The following is a 21,698-nucleotide window of genomic DNA, read 5'->3' on the forward strand; positions in this document are numbered from 1 at the left end:
AGTTAGAAAAAGAAATGGAAGATAAAGGAGTTACAGTAACATTAGAAATTATAACTTAAGGCATGTGTCTAAAAGTCTCTCCCCCAAGTTCGTCAGGAACCTGGTTTCTAATGGCTCTTTGGTACTTTGCTTGTAATGCTGTGGGTAAAAAGACCTTTTCTCTCCCAGAGTCAGTGGAAAACTGTTCTGCTTTTGATCTGCCACTACTGTCAATCTTGATAAACATATTTTTGTGATCCAGAATCTTTATTATCAGTAAGGTCACCTTTTTAGTTGACTATCTTGCATGGAGGTTTTCTCTTGACCATTAACAGAAGACCTACAATAAATGAGAAAAATCATTTGTGAGTTTTTCTTGGTTCTTGCCTTCCTTGCTCCATGACTGACCCTACCTCTCCTGGCCCCAAATCACTGCCTTATCTAGGCCAGTTGGAGACAGCTGGCTGTGTCGCCATGATTCCACCACATCACCACAGCCCCAAGTCTGACTCCAGTAGGCCTCCAAAACAGGACTAGAGGCATAGATTTTCTCCCAAGCTCTACCCTTGATTCAGAGAGCAAATCAAGGGTACCTAGTCATCTGAATTGCTATTAACCACAGCCCAAAACCTATCGAAGTTAGGGCCTTGGTATAGTTACTGATTTTCATGTGATTTCTTATAAGCAGAGATTTAAAGTCTGCTGGCTTTATAAAGTGCTAAAAGACTATCTGTCATTCCTGTCCCCAGCCATTATGATTTCCTAATACTGGAGGGCTTGATCTAGAGTTAGAAGTAATATGGTTCAAAGGACCATTTCTATCGTGTATTCTTTAACCACATCTTATTTACACCTCAAGCCTGAGAAAAGTGTGGTTTCCATAGTCTTTATTTACCTGGAGAAAAAAATTCATAGAAATACGAGACACAAAATTTCATGAGCAACTTGTGGTTTTTTACTATGTAAATCCCACTAAAGATTGTCTCTGTCTGCTACTGAACTGTATGAATAACTTCCTTCTCAGTAAACTAAGAGATAATGTGATTCCAAATTAGCAGAGAAAATAAGAGGTCTCACAAATTCAGAGGCCAGCAAAGATCTTAGAGGGTGAAAATTCTGCCTGAAACATAAAAACTATGCTAGTCAGCCTGGGGCCTAACACTCTCTAACCACAAGGTGGCAGGGTTCCCCTTGCCTGAAATCTTCAGTTCACTGAAAGAACTGATTTTAATAGTGTATAAATTACTTTGGATTTAAAGACTGTGTCAGACTGTCTTGTCTATAATGTTACATGTGTTTCCAGGGGCAGATACACTAGATCATTGCTAAAATGTTAACCAGCAGTGTTTTCCACACCAGCCTGGTGGCAGCTTTTCAAAGTAACCAGGCCCTAGTTTCATTTGTTCTAGTAGAACTGGGCTTAAACCCATGTGTGTTTGTCTCCAGAACTACAGCTCTTAACTACCATGAATCATAAAGAAAATCAGTTAATAGGGTTGTGCTGAGATCATGTTTCTATGATCAGATAAAATAGTTCATTGATGAGACAGTCATTGTTCTTAAAGACTTCATTATGCCCTCAAGGGGGGCCCCAAATTCTTTACCAAACTCTAAAAGCATTCTTGTACCCTCAGTTCAGGCATGTGTTCCACGCTCAGTTTTAAACAAAACCAAACTTTAGGTAGCTCCTCTACTTTGGTTCTAAAGACAGTGAAAAGTTTTATTGGCTGAAATTTAAGTCATTGGCCATTTCAAAAAGAATTTGAGTATACAAAAATAGTTGTGTGGTTTTTTTAAAAGAAATTGTTCCCAACCTGCTAATAACAGGGATGTTTAATATATTCAAAGTCTTAAGAAGCTATTCTTCAGGAAGGTAACCAGTGTTAACTTTAACCCAGCTTGTTTTCTTTCCAAACCGGCTCTCGACACACAGCCTTTCTGCCTCCCCAGCGTAACCAGTGCACATCCCTTGGAAACAGCATTCCCTGCAGTCAGCCCGCTTCAGGAAATGCTGTCCTGCACCATGGCCAGGAAGTCCTTACCATTCCTTGGTTACTCTGCCCTCTGTCATGCCTCTGTGCCTTTGCATGCAGAGTTCCTCCTTCCTGGAATGGCTTCTCTTCTCCATCTGGATGAACTGCTACTTGCCCTTGAAGAAAAGGGTCAGATGTCACCCTCTCTATGAAGCCTTTTTCAGCTCTCATAGATTCTCTCCCCTTTCTGTTCTCACCACATTGAGAACTCTATTCCAGACCTTAAACTTCATGTTCTCATTGCTTCTTCATGCTTACAGTTTGCACTAGATTGCTGTCCCTTAAGATGAAGACCATCAGGGGCCAGCAGGTGGCATAGTGGTTATGACATTGGACTCCCACATAGCCAACTGTGGTTCAAGTTCCAGAAGCAGTGGCTTGAAAATCACTCTAGGCATGTGTTCATGAGTGCCCCAAATCCCAGGAATAGAATGAAGGAGAAGGGACTGTAGCATAGCCATGCTCCTAGGAGGTGATTTCTCACGTTCCCTCTCACTGTCTCTCTCTCTCTACTACAAGCACTTATGCCTTTATGGCAAAACTTGAAAAAAAAAATTAAATAGATTAAGACAATAATATTATTTATCTTTATTACCACCTGCAGCTCTAACTGTACCTGGCTCTGTATTCACCAGATGTTTACTGAAAGAATGAAGGAAGATGAGGAATGGAGGCTCGAATATTTAAGTGACTCAGACTCACTCCTATGACCCAGTGATTAAGGCAGCCAGATCTCATATGGCCCACCACATGGGTTTAAGTCCCAGACCTGGCACCTTGAGAAATACACCAGGGACATGTGCATATCCAAAATCCAAAAGAAGGGAGAGTGGGAGAAGGGATTTCAACATGACTATTCCCAAAGGGGGGGCAGTGTTTTTTCTTCTTTCTCTGTCTCTGGCAAGCACACATACCCTTTAGAGGAGAGGGGAAAAAAAAAAAGTTTAAGTGACTTTAGGTTCCATAATTCATCCTTCATAGTGGATTTTGGATTCACGTATAAGGCAGTTGGGATTAACACAGAAGGTGTCCTGACTCAAGAGTACACTGCTCTTTTCCCTATACCTAAATAGCAAATATGTGGTAGAAGGTCAGCTCTTTCCCCATGCACACCTCACAGCAGACAAGTTCAACCAAGCCCAGCCTTTTGCTCTGGAACCTTAAGCACCCCTCCGGGAAACCAATATCAGAATGAGCCCATGAGATGAGGTATATTTACCCTCCTTGCCTTACTCTGTGCTATAGCCTCCTGTCAGTCATTTTGTGGGCATGGCAGAGTGGCTGTTCCGCTAAAGACAAGGTGCCCTGAGCAGGCTCTTCATGGTTTAGCAGCCCTTGTTCCCCATAGGGAGACCCTAAGGCAGGGCCCAAAGGCTCCTGAGTTTTCGCTTCTCTACCTGCCTCAAGGCTTCCAGCTGTTTCTAGAATCCTCACTTAGAAACGCTGCTGCCCCTTGGCACCTGGGTGCTAGAACAGATTGTGCTCCTCCCTCATTCATACTAGGATTTGGCCAAGTATGACATTAACTACTACTAACAAACAGAAGTATCTTATATTAGAGGGACCCCTTTGAGAGGTAATGAGTGAGTTCCTAGTTATGGGAAGTGTTTAATCACATCTGGACCAACAGCAATCTCAAAACTCTAGTCTACCAGTATAGCTCATGCTATGGTCAGTAATATCAGTGATAGTTTTCTATTTGCCAATCTGATGGTTTCTTATTAGTCATTATTCTCTTCATATCTGCAATCATCGGCACCTCCAGCACATACTAAGTGCCGGCATCTTTCTGAGAAGTTTTACTGACATTAACTCAGTTTTTCAAAATAGCCCTATAAAACTGGGTATTATACTAGGGCCATCAGGGGCTGTAGTGGTTAAGATACTGGACTCCCACATGGCCTACCATTATTTAAGTCCTGGCCCTGGTGGCTTGAGACACACTGGGCATGTGTGCATGCATTCCCAAAATCCCAGGAGGAGCATGGAGGAGAAGGGATTGTGGCATGGCATCCTCTCTGGGGGATAATTTGTCACTTTACCTCTTACTGTCTCCTTTCTGTCTCTCTCCAGCACATGCATGCACTTTATGGCAAAAAAAAAAAAAAAGAAAAAAAACTTTAAAAAACCTGGTATTATATTATTATCCCAATTTTTGGCTGATGAAACTGAGAAGTACTATGATTTGTTTAAGATTGCACAGCTAATAGATAACAAAATTTAAATTTATAACACTGGCCATCTGATCCTAGTCCATTCTCTTAACTGTCTTTTCATGTTTGACACACATACTATATTCTTTAAAAATGTGCCTTTTTATTATCACAAATACATATCTGTTGTAAAAGTAAAATAATTCAAAAATATATTAAGAGACATTGAAAGTCTACCATAATCCCATGTCCCAGAGATAATTACTGTTACACCTTCACTAACTACATATTAACATACAATTATGGATTAATCTAAATACATTGCTCACTTCTCTTTATTTTTTCCTGTTTTTACTCCTAACAATATATTTGGGATATTTTTCTGTGATTCTTCAAAGCTCTTCTTCATGCTTTAGAATGACCACGTTTATGGCCATAAACATATACCGGTGTTTCTACTGTTGGACATTTGATATTTTTGTATTGTTTTGCTATTATACACAAATCCAAAAGAATATATACATATATATAAGTTGTAAGTTTTATATACACACACACACACATATATATACACATACATATGTATATATACATATATTATTTATATATTTTGTGCATTTGTGCAAGAATTTGAAAAAATTCCTAGCACTATTTCAGAGTAAAAGGATATATACTTTTATATCCTATTAACTTTTCCACTAATGCCCACCAAAAAGGTAGTACCAACAAATTCCATTATTAAGAGTACTGAGGGTTGGCCCTCTGGCCTGGTGGTTAAGGGAGTTGGATCCTACATAGCTAACTATGTAGTTTGAATCTTGACCCCAGCAGCTTGAAAAACACCAAGTGCATATGTACATGTGTCCAAAATCATGACAGGGTGGAGAAATGAAAAAGGAACTGCAGTGTGACTATACCCCATTAGGGGATGCATTCTTCCTCTCTCTTTGTCTCTGTCTGTCTCTTTTTGGTAAGCACACAAGCCCTCTAGCAAAATTTAAAAAAAAAAATGAGAGAGCTGATTTGACTCTAACTTTGATAGAACTGGGCTGTGTTACCTATATTTTTCATTACCATAAATATGATAGGTTAAAAATGAGATTTCATGTTTTAAGTTTATTAATTCTGTATGAAGTTGGAAATCTTTTTGTGTTTATTGACCACTGCTTCCTTGAAACTTTCTTCTCTTTTGATTTTTTTTTTTAATGTGCTAGAGGGCACATACACTCATTGGAGAGAGACTCTGAGACAGAGGGATAGGAGTGAGAAACAATCCCCATGGGGGATTGTCACATTGCAATCCCTTCTCTTCCATTTCTCCCTTCTTTCAGGGTTTTGGACATACACACACATGGACCTATGTATGTCTTTCAGGCCACCAGGTCTAGGACTTCAACCATGCAGTCAGCCATGTGGGGATCCAGCCACCTTAACCACTCCCTCACTGGCTGGGCCCTCTTTTGATTTCCTTTCTATTTTCTCCCAACTCCCTTAATTCTCTAAGGATTCTTTCTGAATCTCCTTCCCAGTTCTTTCTGCACAATGCCTAATAACAACAATTACAATAATTAACGTTTCACAGACATTTACTCTGTGCCAATAAAACACTTAAAATAGAGTTCTCTTTCTGTAGATGAAGAAAGTAAGACTTAGGAACTCACTGTAAGTGGGAAAGCTCAAATATGAACCCAGTTGTTCTGCTACTAAAACGCTACATTACGTTCTCTCTAAAATAGGTTTAAGTGTTCTCCAAAGTTCTTTCCTAAGCCTTCTCATGTCACATATTCCATGAGCTGCCATATCCATTCCATTGGTTTCAAAATCTATTTCCTTGAGCTCTTGGTTCACACAGCCAACAGCTTACTAGACATTACTAAATGGATATATGAGGGTACCTCAATCATGATACATCCCAAATAGAAACCATTATCCTCCTCAGTCACCTTAGGTATCCTCCAAGATGATCTCTTCTTGCAAATACTATTCCATTTAGTAGGTTTTCCATTCATTCAAGTGTCCAAACTAAAAACTTTATAAAGTAACCTTTGATTCCTGCCTCCACCTCACACCTGGATTGATCCCAAGGTTTGTTAATATAAACTCCAGACTGTTGTTCAATCCATACTCTACAAATTTCTTCTACTATGGGTTTGGATAATAAAGGGTCTCAATGGCTCTCCTTTACACTACTGGGTCTGTCTCCTAACAGGTCTCCCTGTTTCTCCCTAGGTCCTATCTAACCTTCTCACTGCTATCAGAATTAAAGTTCTAAGGCCAGTAATTAAGCATGTCACATCCCGCTTAAAGCCCTTAATAGCTGCCTTCTGACTACTAAATAAATTATCAACTCATTAGCACAACATATAAAAATCCATAATCTGGCACCGGTCTAAGCTTTCAAACTCATCTACAGCATGTTCTAGTCATATACCTAAAACTATGCCATTCAAGGTCACTTGTTTTTCCTGAGAAGTGCCAAGTATCTCCATGCCCCCATGCCTATTACCTGGAACACTCTCCCAACCTACACAGTTTCCACCCACATTTCGCTTCATGATTTATTACTTGTCCTTTCTGTTAAAATTTGTATTGAAGACTTACTACAGACTAATTCATAATCAGGTCATGTGTGTCTGTTTTCCCAGGAAGGATTATATTTCAAACACTAGAATATTAGCATTTCTAGTGCTTATGAAGAGAGCTTGCTATGTAAATAATTAAAACTGAAGTACATTTGTGATTTATGTAAAAGGTAGACTAAACAACCTTAACGTTTACTTCTAAATCTGCTATTTCCTATACTTTTCTATACTTTAAAACATTATTTGAGGCCCTAGCAACTATCATTTAACCTCTGAATTAACTCCTATTTCAAGGGGCCAGTTCTTCTTTAACTTCTTTGCAGAGGCTTCAAAAGCCAAGAATTTGGGCTTCTGGCAATGGAAGTCCAGCGAGTGTTGTCACTGCCTTTCCAGAGGAGGTGGGGTAAAAGAAAGCACAAGAGCACATCTGAAAACTAGCAGAGTTCCAGGACATCTGGGATTCATTATTCCAGAGAGATGCTGAAGCAAAGAGAGCAGTTTTTGTACTGGGTTTTGACATCTGGGCTTTGGCATCTACTCCAATGGCTTTGCTCAGCAGTTCTTGGGGAATGAGTGCAAGATATGGACTTGCTGCAGGGAAAGGAAGACCTTTATTGACGCTTTACTGCTACAGCACAGTCCTGCTCTTCTTTTCCCCTCACATGGTCTTTCTGGTTAGGTTGTCATTTAGAGAGAAAAGAGTTAGTCTCCAGCCACCTAAGAAATTTGTACTACCTGGAGTCTGAATTAGGTTGTAATGTCACTCTCAATTTCTCTTTTTTCTACAATCCTTTATAAATGGTGGCCAAGAAACAGAAAAGACTGGATGGGAAAGCAACCTTAGGCTATTGAAAAAATAGACTCACTACAACTATTTCAAAGTTTCTCTTTTTTAAACATAAGCTGAGTAAAACTTCTGCTCAGTTCTGAGGGAACATGCATTTATTCTCTGAAATTACATGTTTTGTTCTTTTTGCTTCGTTATTGCCTCAAAGCCAAAAGGTACTTAGATATGTTCAGAGATTTTGAATTCTCAACCAAATTCTCAAACACATAACATGTGTTAATACTGGCTAACAGTGACCCCTGATTTCAAATATTTGGCCAGTTTTCCTGAAAACCAAAGGCAGTGTAGTTTAAAGAAGGAGAGGAAAGGGTGTTTTGTTAACATTTATTGAGCATATATTCTGTCATGTGCTATATTATGCATGTTGTAGACGATTTTAATTAAAACTCCTAAAAATTCTGTGAATTTACTCATACTGCATTTTAGTGATGGAGAAACCAAGGCTCGAAGAGGTCAAGTAATTTGCCTAAGGTCACATATTTTCTAAGTGGCAGAGGCAAGTAAAGATGACAGGTTTGCTGGCAGTAATGTTTATTATTTACCTGTTACTCCTAATGTAAAATAATAACAGGGTTCTGTGTGGACACTTCTTATTTAAACATTCTGACCTATTTATTATCTCCAGCACTTCAGAGAGAGAATTATTGTTATTTTGTGATTATGTTGAAATTCATTGAGCATTAAAGACCTACCAGACCCTCATTTAAGTGCTACATTGTGTATGGTCTCATTAACTCACAGAAAACTCACTTTCTGGGAAAATACTATTATTTTACAAATGACTAAATGGAGCCTGAGAGAGGTTATGTAGCTTCATCCAGGTGAGAGAGCTCAGGGTTGAACCCTGAATTTAAAACCCAGACAGTCTGCTTTCAGAGTGTAAGAATATACCAACAGAGACTTGGAATTAGAGAGATCTAGACTAAAATCCCTGCTCTGCCTCTTCCAGGTAAATTGAGTAAGTCAGTCATCAACTTGCCCATATGAAAAGTGGGCTCTGGAGCCTTATCTGCTGAACAGGTACACTCAGATTCACACATGCACACTCAAATTCAGTAATGTCGCTATTACATATAGTGAAAGAAAGGACATTTTGGAAATCTGATCAACCCAGGTTCAAATCTTACCACATTTACCAGGTTAAGTGATTCTGAATATGAGAGATAAAAATACCTACTTCACAGTGTTGTTTATAGATCATAAATAATACATACAAATACATAATACAATGCCAGGGAAATGGAAGAATCCTATATTATAGTCACTAATTTTTTTTATCATTATTGATTAAGAAAATATACTGTCTTATGCACTAGCAGGCAGAGGGCAAAGTTACCTGAACTATCCTATGGCTGATCCTCTAGTGCTCCTAATGTGAGAGGCTGGAGACTTTTCTTTCTCCCCTGGATAATGACAAAACCAGAGACCATCTTCTGTGGGACCTACCTGAGCTATGGCTCTGGCTGAGTGGGTGCAGACAGGATGAACGGAATATATTTCCCATGCTCACCTTTTCCCACCTGTCTGGCCTGGTGGGTGTGATGCGAAGGGGACAAACTGTGAGCCACTTCCGGTGAATGCAATCAAGGTCCTAACTCTCACCCCTAACAATGTTCCTCCATGTTAGAAGGCTCTCAGGGAAAAGGCACATGGCCTTAAAGTGACACTAATTTGGATCCAAATCTCCAAGACTCAGTGAATTTAGGCAAATTACTTTATGATATATGAGGCCCCTTTCTATGAAAGGAGAGCTATGACATTAGTTATTTGTGAGGAGTAAATTAAATACTTTATGAACAGGGCCTAGCTCAGTTTGAGGAATTTAGTATACATCAACAAATTTTAATTCCTTTCTTTCTGAGAAAAGAATGTAGTTCAAGGTCAACATCATTATTAGAGAAACAAACATCAATGCTACGCCAAGGATAAAGGACAAGGCGAGACTACACAAAACTCTTTTTGGCTTATACACTAAACGTGTGTGTGTGTGTGTGTGTGTGTATACACACACATATAAAGAGGCTCTTTCATTACTAATGTTGGAAACAACTGTATCCCAAAAAACTTGCCTTATGTTTAGGGACCTGGACTTAGTATAATCAGCAAGAAAAATAATTTAAAGTACTCATTTGCTTTGTATTAAAGCCACTGTGTCAGCTGAGACCTTGTTTACAATACCTGGTTATAAAGGGCAGCATTGAAAGGAATATTATAAATACTAAATATTATTGCAGTAGACCTCTACAATACTGTATTCTGAGCGACTATAAGAAATCACTAGCTATCGGGACCAGCAGTTAGCGTAATGGCTATGTCACTGGACTCCCATGTAGTCGACCGCAGTTCGAGTCCCGGACCCAGTGGCTTAAACTCACGCCGGGCGCAGGTGTGTACGTGCCCAAGATCCCTAGAGGAGAATGGAGGAGAAGGGATTGCGGTGTGGCCATCCCCCCTGGGGGGTGATTTCCTGCTTTCTGTCTCTCTGTCTCTCTCTGTCTGTCTGGCGAGTGCATGCGCCCTATAGCAAAAAAAAAAAAATCTCTCCAAAAAAAATAAAAAATCACTAGCTATCCTCAATATAAGACTTGGCTAAATCCACAGCACAGGTAGGATTCTGCCTTATTAGTAAGAAGACACAGGTATGTCACTCCTACCTGGTTGATTTCAGGAGAAACCATGCTATAGACATATAAATCCACACTGATGGTCTAGTTCATGGCCAGGGCCAGAACTCACCTCTGCAATAAGGAAAGGAGGTTTTTCGTCTCTCGGCTTTTACTGTGTTCACTTCCATATATAAGGATTTGAATCATCAAACACTGTAGATGAGGTGAGAAACATATCAGATTAAAGAGAATCAGATAGCAAGTGCAATTGAAGTGCAAAATAATCTCAGGAAAGGACCAGTGTTGCTGTAATGTCACAAGTTTACATTCTGAAAGCCTATATTACATTTCATTGGCCCCCTACCAAGGAGGAAAAGGAGTCTGGATTGAAGACTCTTAGTATGCCTCTGCACCCCTCATACTGTATATAATCTCATATACTCCTGTACACTGCTGTGGATAAAAGAGCCAAAATCTGATGGCATCTCTGCTTAAAATATGGTGGCAGTAGTGGTTTCCACCACAATTCTCCAAATAACTAACCAAGTGAATGGTTACCAATGAAGTCTGTGTATGGGTTCCAATGTTGTTGTGTTCTCATGCTACATGACTTTACTCTTAAGCAGTTTTCCATTTTAAATTTTACTACTAAACTTTGTTTCTAATCAAGACAGAATAGAAGAGACCAGATTTTCCCTCAACTTGAGATAACCAAAAAAAGAAAATTAGACAAAATACAGGAAATTATTTTCTAGACACTGAACATCAGTTATCAAGAGACTATGATTCCTGAGAAAGGAAAACAAGTGAGGTAAAAATTCTGTGTTGACCCAGACTACTCTTTTGACAGAATTTTGTGATCACAATTCAGAGAAGGGGGACCAAATGGCATCCACCAGACTCCCTGATAGAGCTGTGAAGTTGAACATATACCTTGTCCTTTACATCAACTTCTTTCTCATTATATGCCTCTTTTCTTTTACTGTTCACTCCAGGAGAGCTTTTCAACTTTGTCATATTAACCACTGATTCTTTTTTAATTAATATAATTCCATTTGTTATTGTTATTATTACTATTTTTCAATTTGACCAGAGACAGAAAGAGAGAAAGGGAAAGTAAGAAAGAAGCTGTCAGGTCTAGGACTGGAACCATGATTAGCCATGAGGGAGTCCAGTGCCTCAACCACCATGCCACCTGCTGGCCCCTAAACCACTGATTCTCAAAATTGGCAGAATATTAAAACTGCCTTGCAAACTATCAAAAATACAGATTCTTGACACAATTCTTAGAATTTCTAATTCAGATAGTTTAAGGTGAGGCTCAGAAGTCTGTTTTTTTGTTTATTAGTTTTGTTTTGTTTATTGACTCTCTTGGAATTCTAGTTTTGAGAAATATTGCTCAACACAAGTACACCATGCTAAGACTATATTATTTTCAATGTTGCTTTGTACTTTATTCAATTTGTTGTTTCCCTAAAGCCCCTTCTTATTTCATTCTTAGCATTTTACATCTCATCCTGTCATTAGTTCTTAGATTGTCATCATTTGATTTGAAAGTTTTCTTCTTCTCTCCCATTTTAAAGATGCCATCCATGTGTTCATACTTCCCTTGAAGAAGCAATTCTAGTTTCTATAACATTTTCAGGTTTTCTTTTTTTTTTACCTTAATCTTCAAAATGAAGCCCCTTTCCCCCTATTATTTACTAATTTCTCATTGCATTAACTTGAAATGAGATACAAATCGCTCTGGATCTGATTTGTGTGCCAATGTGTATGTGCAGATGGCTCTGGCTCTACCCTCCGTTTAACTGGGTATTAGTTGATCTTTGTCAACTTTTCCTCTGCCTTTGAACAAACTTAGACTTTTAGGTACAGACATCCCTACCTAACCAAGACTTTTGCCTTCATTTTGTCAGTAGACTGACTAGTAAAACACTTCTAAACCCCACTGCAAGAGAACAGACTCTCTACAAGGGAAATCAGTACTTGGTGAGGACAGAAACCAAGGTGCTCCCAATTCCACCCAATCTCAAAATACTTTCATAAGATCTGATACTGCCATACTTAGATTCCAAGTCCAGGATGATATTTGTTTGAGTCTAGTTCAGGCATGGACACAGCAAAAGTTTCTGTATCATATTATCCCTCAGCACATCTAAGAAAGCAGAGAAATTTCCAAAGAGAACATACTGCCTTTAAAGAGAAAGAGGGGCCAGTCTCATAACCTAGTGGTTAAGGGAACCAGATACCACATGACTTACTGTGGTTCAAATCCCAGTCCCACCAGCTAGAAAGACAGGTCAAGCACATATCTATATATGTGTGGCTAAAATCCTGAAAAGATGGAAAAGTAATTACCTTTAAAGGCGCATTCTCCTCTTTCTGTCATCTCTGGTGAAAATACATGTGCCCTCTTACTATGAAAAAGAGAGGGGAGATAGAAAAGAAAAAAAGGAATAAAATGGAAGGAAAGTGAAGGAAACTGAAAGAGAGAGGAGGGAAGAAGACTCTCCCTATATACATACATAAACACGCGTACATATATATACACATACATCATTCCTCATTTTCTGCTTACAAGTCCAGAAGAAAGTGTAACAAAATCAGCCAGCATTCACCTTCTTTAGCAGCTGAATTGCCCTTCTGAACTCTCCTTTGGTAAAGCAGGTCCTGCCCATGTTATAAAATGTTTCAGCCACTTTTTCGCTGTAGTCACCGTAGCTGATGACCTGGGACTTCAATGAAGCCTTTAGCAGTCTGTAAGCCTCCTGGGGAATAAAACGTTTTTTAAAATATCAGCCTGGCAATTATGAAGGAGCATGCAGTTCTAGTCTATGGACACTATGGAGAAGGTATTCTACACCACAGTGATATACATAACCCACCACAATCAGATAGTTGTGAATGTATCACCTGAGTAATCAAGTTTTTGGGTTTTTTTTCCAAAAAAAAGGTCTCACATATTCATAACTGAACCAATCTACCAATGCAGAACATGGAAAGAAAGTGAAGCATTATTTTTTCCAATAAAACACCCCCAAGTGTCCAGCCAGTGGTGACCATTTTCAGCTTGATGTGGTAAGACCATAGTGACCTTGATACAACATATATACATGAGCCTTATCCTGCCCAGTTCTTTATAGACCCTGCTTGGTTCTTTCTCCAGTTCCACCTCTTGGAGTTGAGCCTGATTTTATTACCAGTTTTCATTCGAATCCACTGGGCAATCGGAGGATTTTGTTTCTGTTTCTTGGCTAGAAACTGCTTGATTCTGAAAGTCTTGTGAGAAGAACAGAGTGGCCTACACACACCACAATGGCAGAGAAAAAAGCAGTAATTAATTTCTATTAAGACTTAAAGTTCCGGGACCAGCAGTTAGCATAATGGTTATGTCACTGGACTCCCATGTAGTTGACTGCGGTTCGAGTCCAGGACCTGGTGGCTTAAACTCACGCTGGGCGCGTGTGCATGCGTGCCCAAGATCCTGAGAGGAGAATGGAGGAGAAGGGATTGTGGCATGGCCATCCCCCCTGGGGGGTGATTTCTCACTTTCTATCTCTCTGTCTCTCTCTGTCTTTCTGGCAAGTGCACACGCCCTATGATAAAAACCTCTCAAAAAAAAAAAAAAAAAAGAGTTAAAGTTCCCTTGGGGTCAGCAGGTAGTATGGTGGTTAAGACATTGGACTCCTACATTGCCTACCATGGTTCAAGTCCTGGACCTGGTGGCTTGCTTTCTCATTTTCCTTTTCTCTGGTCAAAATAAAAATTAATAACAAATAAAATTAAATAAAATAATTTTTTTAAAAGAGTTTTCATATATATAGTACTCTTCATGGCTGCCCTATAAAAGAAGAATTATTATTATACTCATTTAACAGATGAAGGAATGGAGAATAATGAGCATTAAAGATCTCACCCACAACCATGTAGCCTAGGTTGACAGTGCAGTATTCAACCACTAGTCAGTCTGAATTATACAGCCTTTACTCTTTTCATTCACTTACTTATAAAAATTTTTTCAAACTTTTAGAAAATCTGAAAAAAGAGTGAAAACCCATAAAATGTTCACAAGATTCACAAATTACTTGCCACATTTGCTTTATTGTACTCTAAAAAAATAACACATACATACACGAATATGTATATAAATAGATACACATATACTTTTGTTGAAAGTGAGTTGTGGTAATCAATATACTTTACCCCTAAGTATTTAAATATGTATCTTCTTCCTAACATTCTCCTACCTAAAGTAACACTGTCTCTCAATAAATTTTGTATTGATACATTAATATATGCTCCATATTCAGATTTCCCAATTGTCCCAATAATTTTTTATAACTTTTAAAAATCTAGACTCATATATTCATATTTAACTTTCATAATTCTTTAGTCTTCTTTAACTTATGAGTTTTCCTACTCTTATTGTCTTTCATAATATTAATATATTTTAAACATTTATGTATTTATTTATCTATTTGTTTGTTGTGATTTTCAAGCTGCCAGGTCTGGGATTCGAACCAAGTTAGCCATGTGGGAATCTCGCACCTTAACTACCATGCCACTTGCTGGCCCCCTATATTAACGTTTTTTAAAACTATAAGCCAGTTGTTTTTCAGCCAGCTCTCTTAACTTTCTTAACCTACTATACAGAAAAAAATAAAGTCTACTTTGGAATTTCTTCATAAAACAACGTTGCTTGTACTCATTTACCACCCAACATGCTTTCTTCAGAGAATAAAGAGGTGTAGATACTGCCGGCAACCTCAACTGAACAGCACCCACTCACTGCCTGTATCAACTATTCTAACTCGTATGATAAACAGAACATTTTGTCAGAACTGAGTAGAACTTGAAAGCATTATTCCTAATGTGTCAAATCAGAACAACAAACATAAAAAGGATGTTAGTTGCTCTTTTCTAGGAAACATTGCCAATAATTCAGGAATCTCAAGAGTCTATATATTACTTCCCTTCTTCTTACTTTAGTCCAAAGTATTTTCACTTCTTGGTAAAGTTCATTCATAAGTATTAATTAATTTACATTCATTCCCTAAGCCTCGTCACAGAGTACAAAATGTGACTTCCCATCCAGAACATACTGCATAGTAGCTTAATCATACATGTTATCATCGATAATTTTCCATTTCTAGTTTCATATATATGTACATATATATGTATATATTCTATATATGTATATGTATATTCTATATGTGTGTATATATTCATATATATGTACATATATACATATATTCTATATATTTGTATATATATTCTATATATGTATATTCTATATATACATATATATGTGTATATATATATTCCCCCTATTTCTCACCCTCTGCCATTGCTCACCCTCCTCCTACACTATCTCTGGTGTCTACAGTTGTTTCCATTCCTTTTTTCCTTTCATTTTATTGATTCACAAAATTTCTTAAACAATCTAACTACTTTCAATAGCAAGTTCAGCTGATATATACATATCTGTGGATACATGTCTGACTTCAGGCGTGAAACTCTGAGTAGAATGAATATATTATGAAGTAGCACTTAGCTGATGCTATCTATATAGCTTATAAGGTCATTAAATAGGCATTTTAAAATATGTTTTAATTTCAAGAAAAGCAGTTTTTGCTTTAATAAATCAAATCAAAGAAATGCTAAGAGAGCTTTGCTTCAAACTTAAAGGCAGGAAACAGGTTATGATTCTGTTCAAATACTAGGTACATGAACCTAACAGCAGCTCAAGACAAGACAAAAATCCTTAAAACCGGAAAACAAGGCCTAGAAGAAAATCAGCAATGTTTTAGTCAAAAGTCATAAAATTCTATTTTACCAGTTCAGTCTCATGTACTTTATCTTCTGTTGTGGTCCGATCCTCCCGATTAAATTCTAGGATATAATATTCAACTCCAGATTTGTCCCTACAATTAAATTGGCCATTTTCTTAGCTTTTGAACTCTTATTTCTGTGTGTCTGTATTTAATTTTCCTGGTATAGCACTCCCTTCAGAATTTCTTGGAGATCTGGTCTGGTGTTGGTAAATTCTTTCAGGTTTTGTTTATCTGAGAATGTTCTTGTCTTTTCTTCCCATATGAAGGATAATCTTGCCAGGTACAGTATTCTTGGCTGAAATTGCTTTTCCCTTAACACTTTGAATATATTTTCCCATTCTTTCCTTGCTTGCATTGTTTCTGATGAGAGGTCTGCTGTTAGCCTGATGGGATATCCTTTGTAGGTAACTTGACATTTCTCTCTTGCCAATCTTAGTATTTTGTCTTTGTGCTTTTGGTCAATCTGGCTACAAATGTGTCTTGGAGAACTGGTAAGGTCAGGCTGTGTGTGTCCTTCAATAGCTCAGTTGGTAGAGCAGAGGGCTGTCATTTTCATTTCTTGTGGAGTCTTTTTCTGGCCTTGGTGTCAGGGTAATCCTAGTCTCAAAAAATAAAAAATGAATTTGGAAATGTTCTCTCCTAATTTTTCTGGAAAAAGTTTGAAGAAGATTGGCATTGGGCCAGCTCCATAGTTAAGGCAGCTGGATCCCAACTGGCTGATCATGTGGATTGTGGATTGTGTCCTGAATCCAATCACTTAAGAAACATGCCAGCCACATGTACATGTATACCCTAAATCTCCAAAAGAAGGGAGATGGAGGAAAAGGGATTGTGGCATAGCCATTCCCCATGGAGATGCTTTCTCTTCTCTCTCTCTCTCTCTCTCTGTCTCTCTGGCAAGTGCACATACCTTCTAGCAAATAAATAAATAGTATTAATTTTTTTTCAGTGTTTGGTAGAATTTACAAGCGAAGTCATCTGATACCGGGCTTTTATTTGTAGGGAGAGTTTTGATTACTGATTCAATCTCCTCACTAGTTACAGGTCTGTTCAGATTTTCTATTTCCTCATGATTCAGTCTGGGTAGGTTATGTTTCTGGAATTTATTCATTTCTTTTACGTTATCTGTATGATTGTTCATAGTAGTCTCTCATAATTTCTTTTACATGTTGTAGCATCAGCTATAATGTCTCCTCTTTCATATTTACATAAGTCCTCTCTTTTTTTCTTTATCTAGCTATTCATAGGAAATTGTTTCCAGCATCTCAGGCTCCCTGCCATTAGTGCTCACAAAATGTTCTTCTCTGGGTGAAGATCAGCACTTTGACTGAAGTCAAGGAGCTTTCTTTCTTTTTTTTTTTTTTTTTTTGGAGAGGTTTTTGCTATAGGGCGCGGTGCTCGCCAGGAAGACAGAGAGAGACAGAGAGACAGAAAGCGAGAAATCACCCCCATGGGGGATGGCCATGCCACAATCCCTTCTCCTCCATTCTCCTCTCAGGATCTTAGGCACGCACGCACACATGCCCGGCGTGAGTTTAAGCCACCAAGTCTGGAACTCGAACCGTGGTCGACAACATGGGAGTCCAGCGACATAGCCATTACGCTAACTGCTGGTCCCAAGGAGCTTTCTTTTTAACTCCTTTTTCGATTTCCTTTCATTAGTTTCAGAAAGCTATCCCAGTTCATAGAGTATGTGCTCAATACACACATTTGTTCTCTTAGCAAGAATCTTGCCCAGAACTTGTACATTTACAACACCAACAGCATGCTGGGTAACAATGTAGACTCCTCCAATTTTTCACATGGTGCCATTTGTGGGCCATTCCTTTTTGAACAGTGCCCATTACCTTGATGTCTACAATATGGCCTTTCTGGTATATTTGCATGTATGTTATCAAAGGAACAATGACATGGTTTCTGAAAGTCCTGGAGAACATAAAGTGGGTGCTTCTCCTCTTTTCACTTAGTGTTTATAAATAAATACTGGAAAATAGTGGTTCCAGCTAAATTTTTTTTTTTAGAAGTGATAGGTTAAAACACACACACACACACACACACACACACACACACACATTCACTCATGGGAACACAATTCCTAAGTCTTCTGGGTTTCTATTACAGTCTCTAGAACGGGCCTTGAGGTTCATTGCAAGCTTGGAGGAGGGAGACAGAATTCCTTTAAAGCTAGGAAATGTGTTGTAAAAGTAAGCAATTTCATTGGGTAGTTCTTGAATATTTACTATTTACAAGTTACCACTTCAGAGACTGGAGACACTGAAGTGAACAAAGCAGACAAAAATTCCAGCCCTCATGAAGCTTTCTAATGGTAAAGGTGACCTGTTCCATAGTCCTGAGTATGGTTTAGATTCAAAACCAAAGGGTATCTTTCATATCTTTGTGAAAGAACTTGGTACACCAGGAAGCACTTGGGCCAAAGCAGAGGGCTGTCAGTGAGTAACACATTGACATTGGTGTTTCATCACAAACAAGGATCTGATATTGATTGACATCCATTGCACAAGAATATAAGCAAGCTAAGTCATAATATCCTGGCAAAGTGTTTTCACATTTTTGAAAATAAAATAAAATATATCAGCCTATAATATTGAGACCTCGGAACCAGCAGTTGGCGTAATGGCTATGTCGCTGGACTCCCATGTAGTTGAACGTGGTTCGAGTCCCAGACCCGATGGCTTAAACTCACACCAGGTGCATGTGTGTGAATGCCCAAGATTCTGAGAGGAGAATGGAGGAGAAGGGATTGTAGTGTGTCCATTCTCCTGGGGGGTGACTTCTCGTTTTCTGTCTCTCTGGTGAGTGTACGTGCCCTATAGCAAAAACCTCTCCCCCCCCAAAAAAAAAATTGAGACCTCATATTAATCTTTAGAGTCAACAGAAAATATCATGTCTAAAGAAAAATGTTGTAAATCACTAAGTTTTTGTCTTTGTAAGATGGCAGTTAAAACAGAAATAAAGAAAATGTCATTATTTATAAAAATATAAAAATATGGTAGGGACCAGCAGTTAGCGTAATGGCTATGTCGCTGGACTCCCATGTAGTCGATCGACCGTGGTTCGCGTCCTGGACCGGGTGACTTAAAACTCACACCATGCGCTTGTACGTGCATGCCCAAGATCCTGAGAATGGAGGAGAAGGGATTGTGGCGTGGCCATCCCCCCTAGTGGGTGATTTCTTGCTTTATATATATATATATATATATATGGTATAAAAGAGGCCTTTCTGTTTTAGAGACAAATTCTTAGTTATTATGTGCCTAAAACCTTATTCATAGGCTGTTTGTTACATGGCCAGTGAGGCTGTGTCTAATCCATCCATGTTTCTCATTCACCTGAGGAAGTATAAAGTTGACTTGGTCTGATCAAAATCATGACGGAGCTCATGACACACAAAGGACTTCACTGTGGTCACGATGCACTGAATATATAAAGTTCAGGTAAAAAACATTTGAGTAATAGCTTAGACTCATGGGTCTTCTGAGTAAAAGGGTTACCACCAAAAGCATTTTCTATAATTTTTAAATGGGAAAGTAAAATTGAGCTAATAAAGAGCTTTTAGATCAGACTGAGAGGGAAACACTACAAAGAAAAAAAAAAAAACTGGCAGCTAGATCCAAAGAGGAAAGCCAATATTGACTTAAAATATTAAATTGACACAGCCAGGGTTTATATATACTCATGTATTAAGACACACACACACATACACACACAAAATACCTTTTTTACTAATATCCTAAGCTGCACAACCCTGTGAATTATTCCTAGTTTTAGATGGGACTTAGCTCTGGTTTCTAAATTGAGATATGAAAAAAGGCTGTTCTGATCTAATAAACTAGCAATTATATCTATGAATTTGTCATATTTACCTGTTTTTCCCCTTTTTGAACAAGCCATTTGCAAAATTCTTCAATGGTGGCCAGTGTTTCAGAATCCTCTGAGCCCAGTGTAGCTTGATATGCACTGATACTTTTTATAAAATATGTCTCAACGGTATCTGGAAAAAATGAAAACAAGTATTTAAAGCAACCTGCTAGCCTTTATATGTCTCTAATATGAGCTTTGTCACAGTCAATATTTTCATTCTTAAGGACAAATACCTGTTTATTCTAGGTCTTATAGGATCCTTAAAAAGTCCAAGGGAGGGACCAGCAGTTAGCATAATGGCTATGTCACTGGACTCCCATGTAGCCGACCCCGGTTCGAGTCCTGACCTGGTGGCTTAAACTCATGCCATGCGCATGTGCATGCATATCCAAGATCCTGAGAGGAGAATGGAGGAGAAGGGATTGTGGTGTGGCCATCCCCCTGGGGGGTGATTTTTCACTTTCTGTCTGTCTCTCTCTGTCTTTCTGGCAAGCACACGAGACCTATAACAAAAACCTCACCAAAAATAAAAAAGTTCAAGGGATAATTCAGTGGCATCAGATGGTGTTTCTTATTTTTATTCTTCTGATATAATGCTTGAATTTTTTGTAGGAAAAGAAAGTTTCTGTCTGAATAGTATTATTATTCTAAGACCAAAATAATTACTATACTAAACTCCCAGGTGTACTGTTAGACTATATTTTTAGCTAAATATAACTCAGATTGAGTACTGTTTTCTGACATTGCACCATGTGTGTATATGAATATGTGTGTGTGTGCGTGTGTGTGTGTGTGTGTGGTATGTGTGGAGGGAGGGAGAAAGAGTTGTGATTTTTAAGTATTTAAAAAATAATTCCTATAGGACATGTGTGCTTGCTGGAGAAACAGAGAGACAGAAAGCAAGAAATCATCCCCCGGGGGATAGCCATGCTCCAATCCCTTCTCTTTTTTCCTCTCTGGATCTTGGGCACACACATGTACACACACCCAGTATAAGTTTCAAGCCTCTGGGTCCGGAACTCAAACCATGTTCGGCCATATTGGAGTCCAGTGACATAATCGTTACACCATCTGCTGTTCCCTAAAAATATTTTTTTATTGTTTAAAATTTCATTTTAAATGTTGTCCCTTATCCAAACATTTTTTTTTCATAAAGAGGTTTTTGCCTTAGGGTGTGTGCTCACTGGAAAGAGAGAGAGAGAGATGGTGAGAGGGAAAGTGAGAAATCACTTCCCATGGGGGACTCCCATGTAGCCAACAGCAGTTTGAGTCCTGGACCCAATGGCTTGAACTCATGCCAGACACGTGTGCGTACGTGCCCAAGATTCCGAGAGGAGAATGGAGGAGAAGGGATTGTGGTGTATCCCCCTGGGAGGTGATTTCTTGCTTTCTCTCTGTTTCTCTCTGTCTTTCTGGCAAGCTCACGTGCCCTATAACCCCAAAAGCCTCTCAAAAATAAAAAATAAAAAAGAACAATGATGGGGGCCGGCAGGTGGCATGGTAGTTTAGGGTGCAGGACTCCCACTTGGCTGGCTGTCGTGTGAGTCCCAGATCTGGTGGCTTGCTTTATCACTTTCTCTCTCACTTTCTCTTGCCCCCCACCCCTGACCCCGGTCAAATTAAAATAAATAAAGTTAAATAAAATAATTCTTAAAAAAAATGATGTTGGTAGATTTTTCATAGATGCTCTTTATCAGGCTAAGGAAATCCCTCTATATTCCCAGTTTGCTAAGAGTTTTTATTCATAAATATGTTAGTTTCTGTCAAAAGCTCCTTCTACAT

At 38.6% G+C, this 21,698-nt stretch overlaps 1 protein-coding gene across 1 annotated transcript in view; it reads right to left on the reverse strand.

Annotated features, from left to right (window-relative positions):
- Positions 1-213: 213 nt before the first annotated feature.
- Positions 214-21,698, reverse strand: part of TTC23L (tetratricopeptide repeat domain 23 like) — a 57,791-nt gene continuing 36,306 nt past the window's right edge. Inside the window, 5 exon segments of the mRNA XM_014590836.2 lie at positions 214-319; positions 2,022-2,128; positions 10,331-10,413; positions 12,819-12,968; positions 19,919-20,046. Of these exon segments, the coding sequence (XP_014446322.1) occupies positions 2,047-2,128; positions 10,331-10,413; positions 12,819-12,968; positions 19,919-20,046 (443 nt within the window). The 3' untranslated portion in view covers positions 214-319; positions 2,022-2,046.

Source organism: Tupaia chinensis, unplaced genomic scaffold, assembly GCF_000334495.1.
Source record: "Tupaia chinensis unplaced genomic scaffold, TupChi_1.0 Scaffold000489_1, whole genome shotgun sequence".
Lineage (NCBI taxonomy): Eukaryota > Metazoa > Chordata > Mammalia > Scandentia > Tupaiidae > Tupaia > Tupaia belangeri.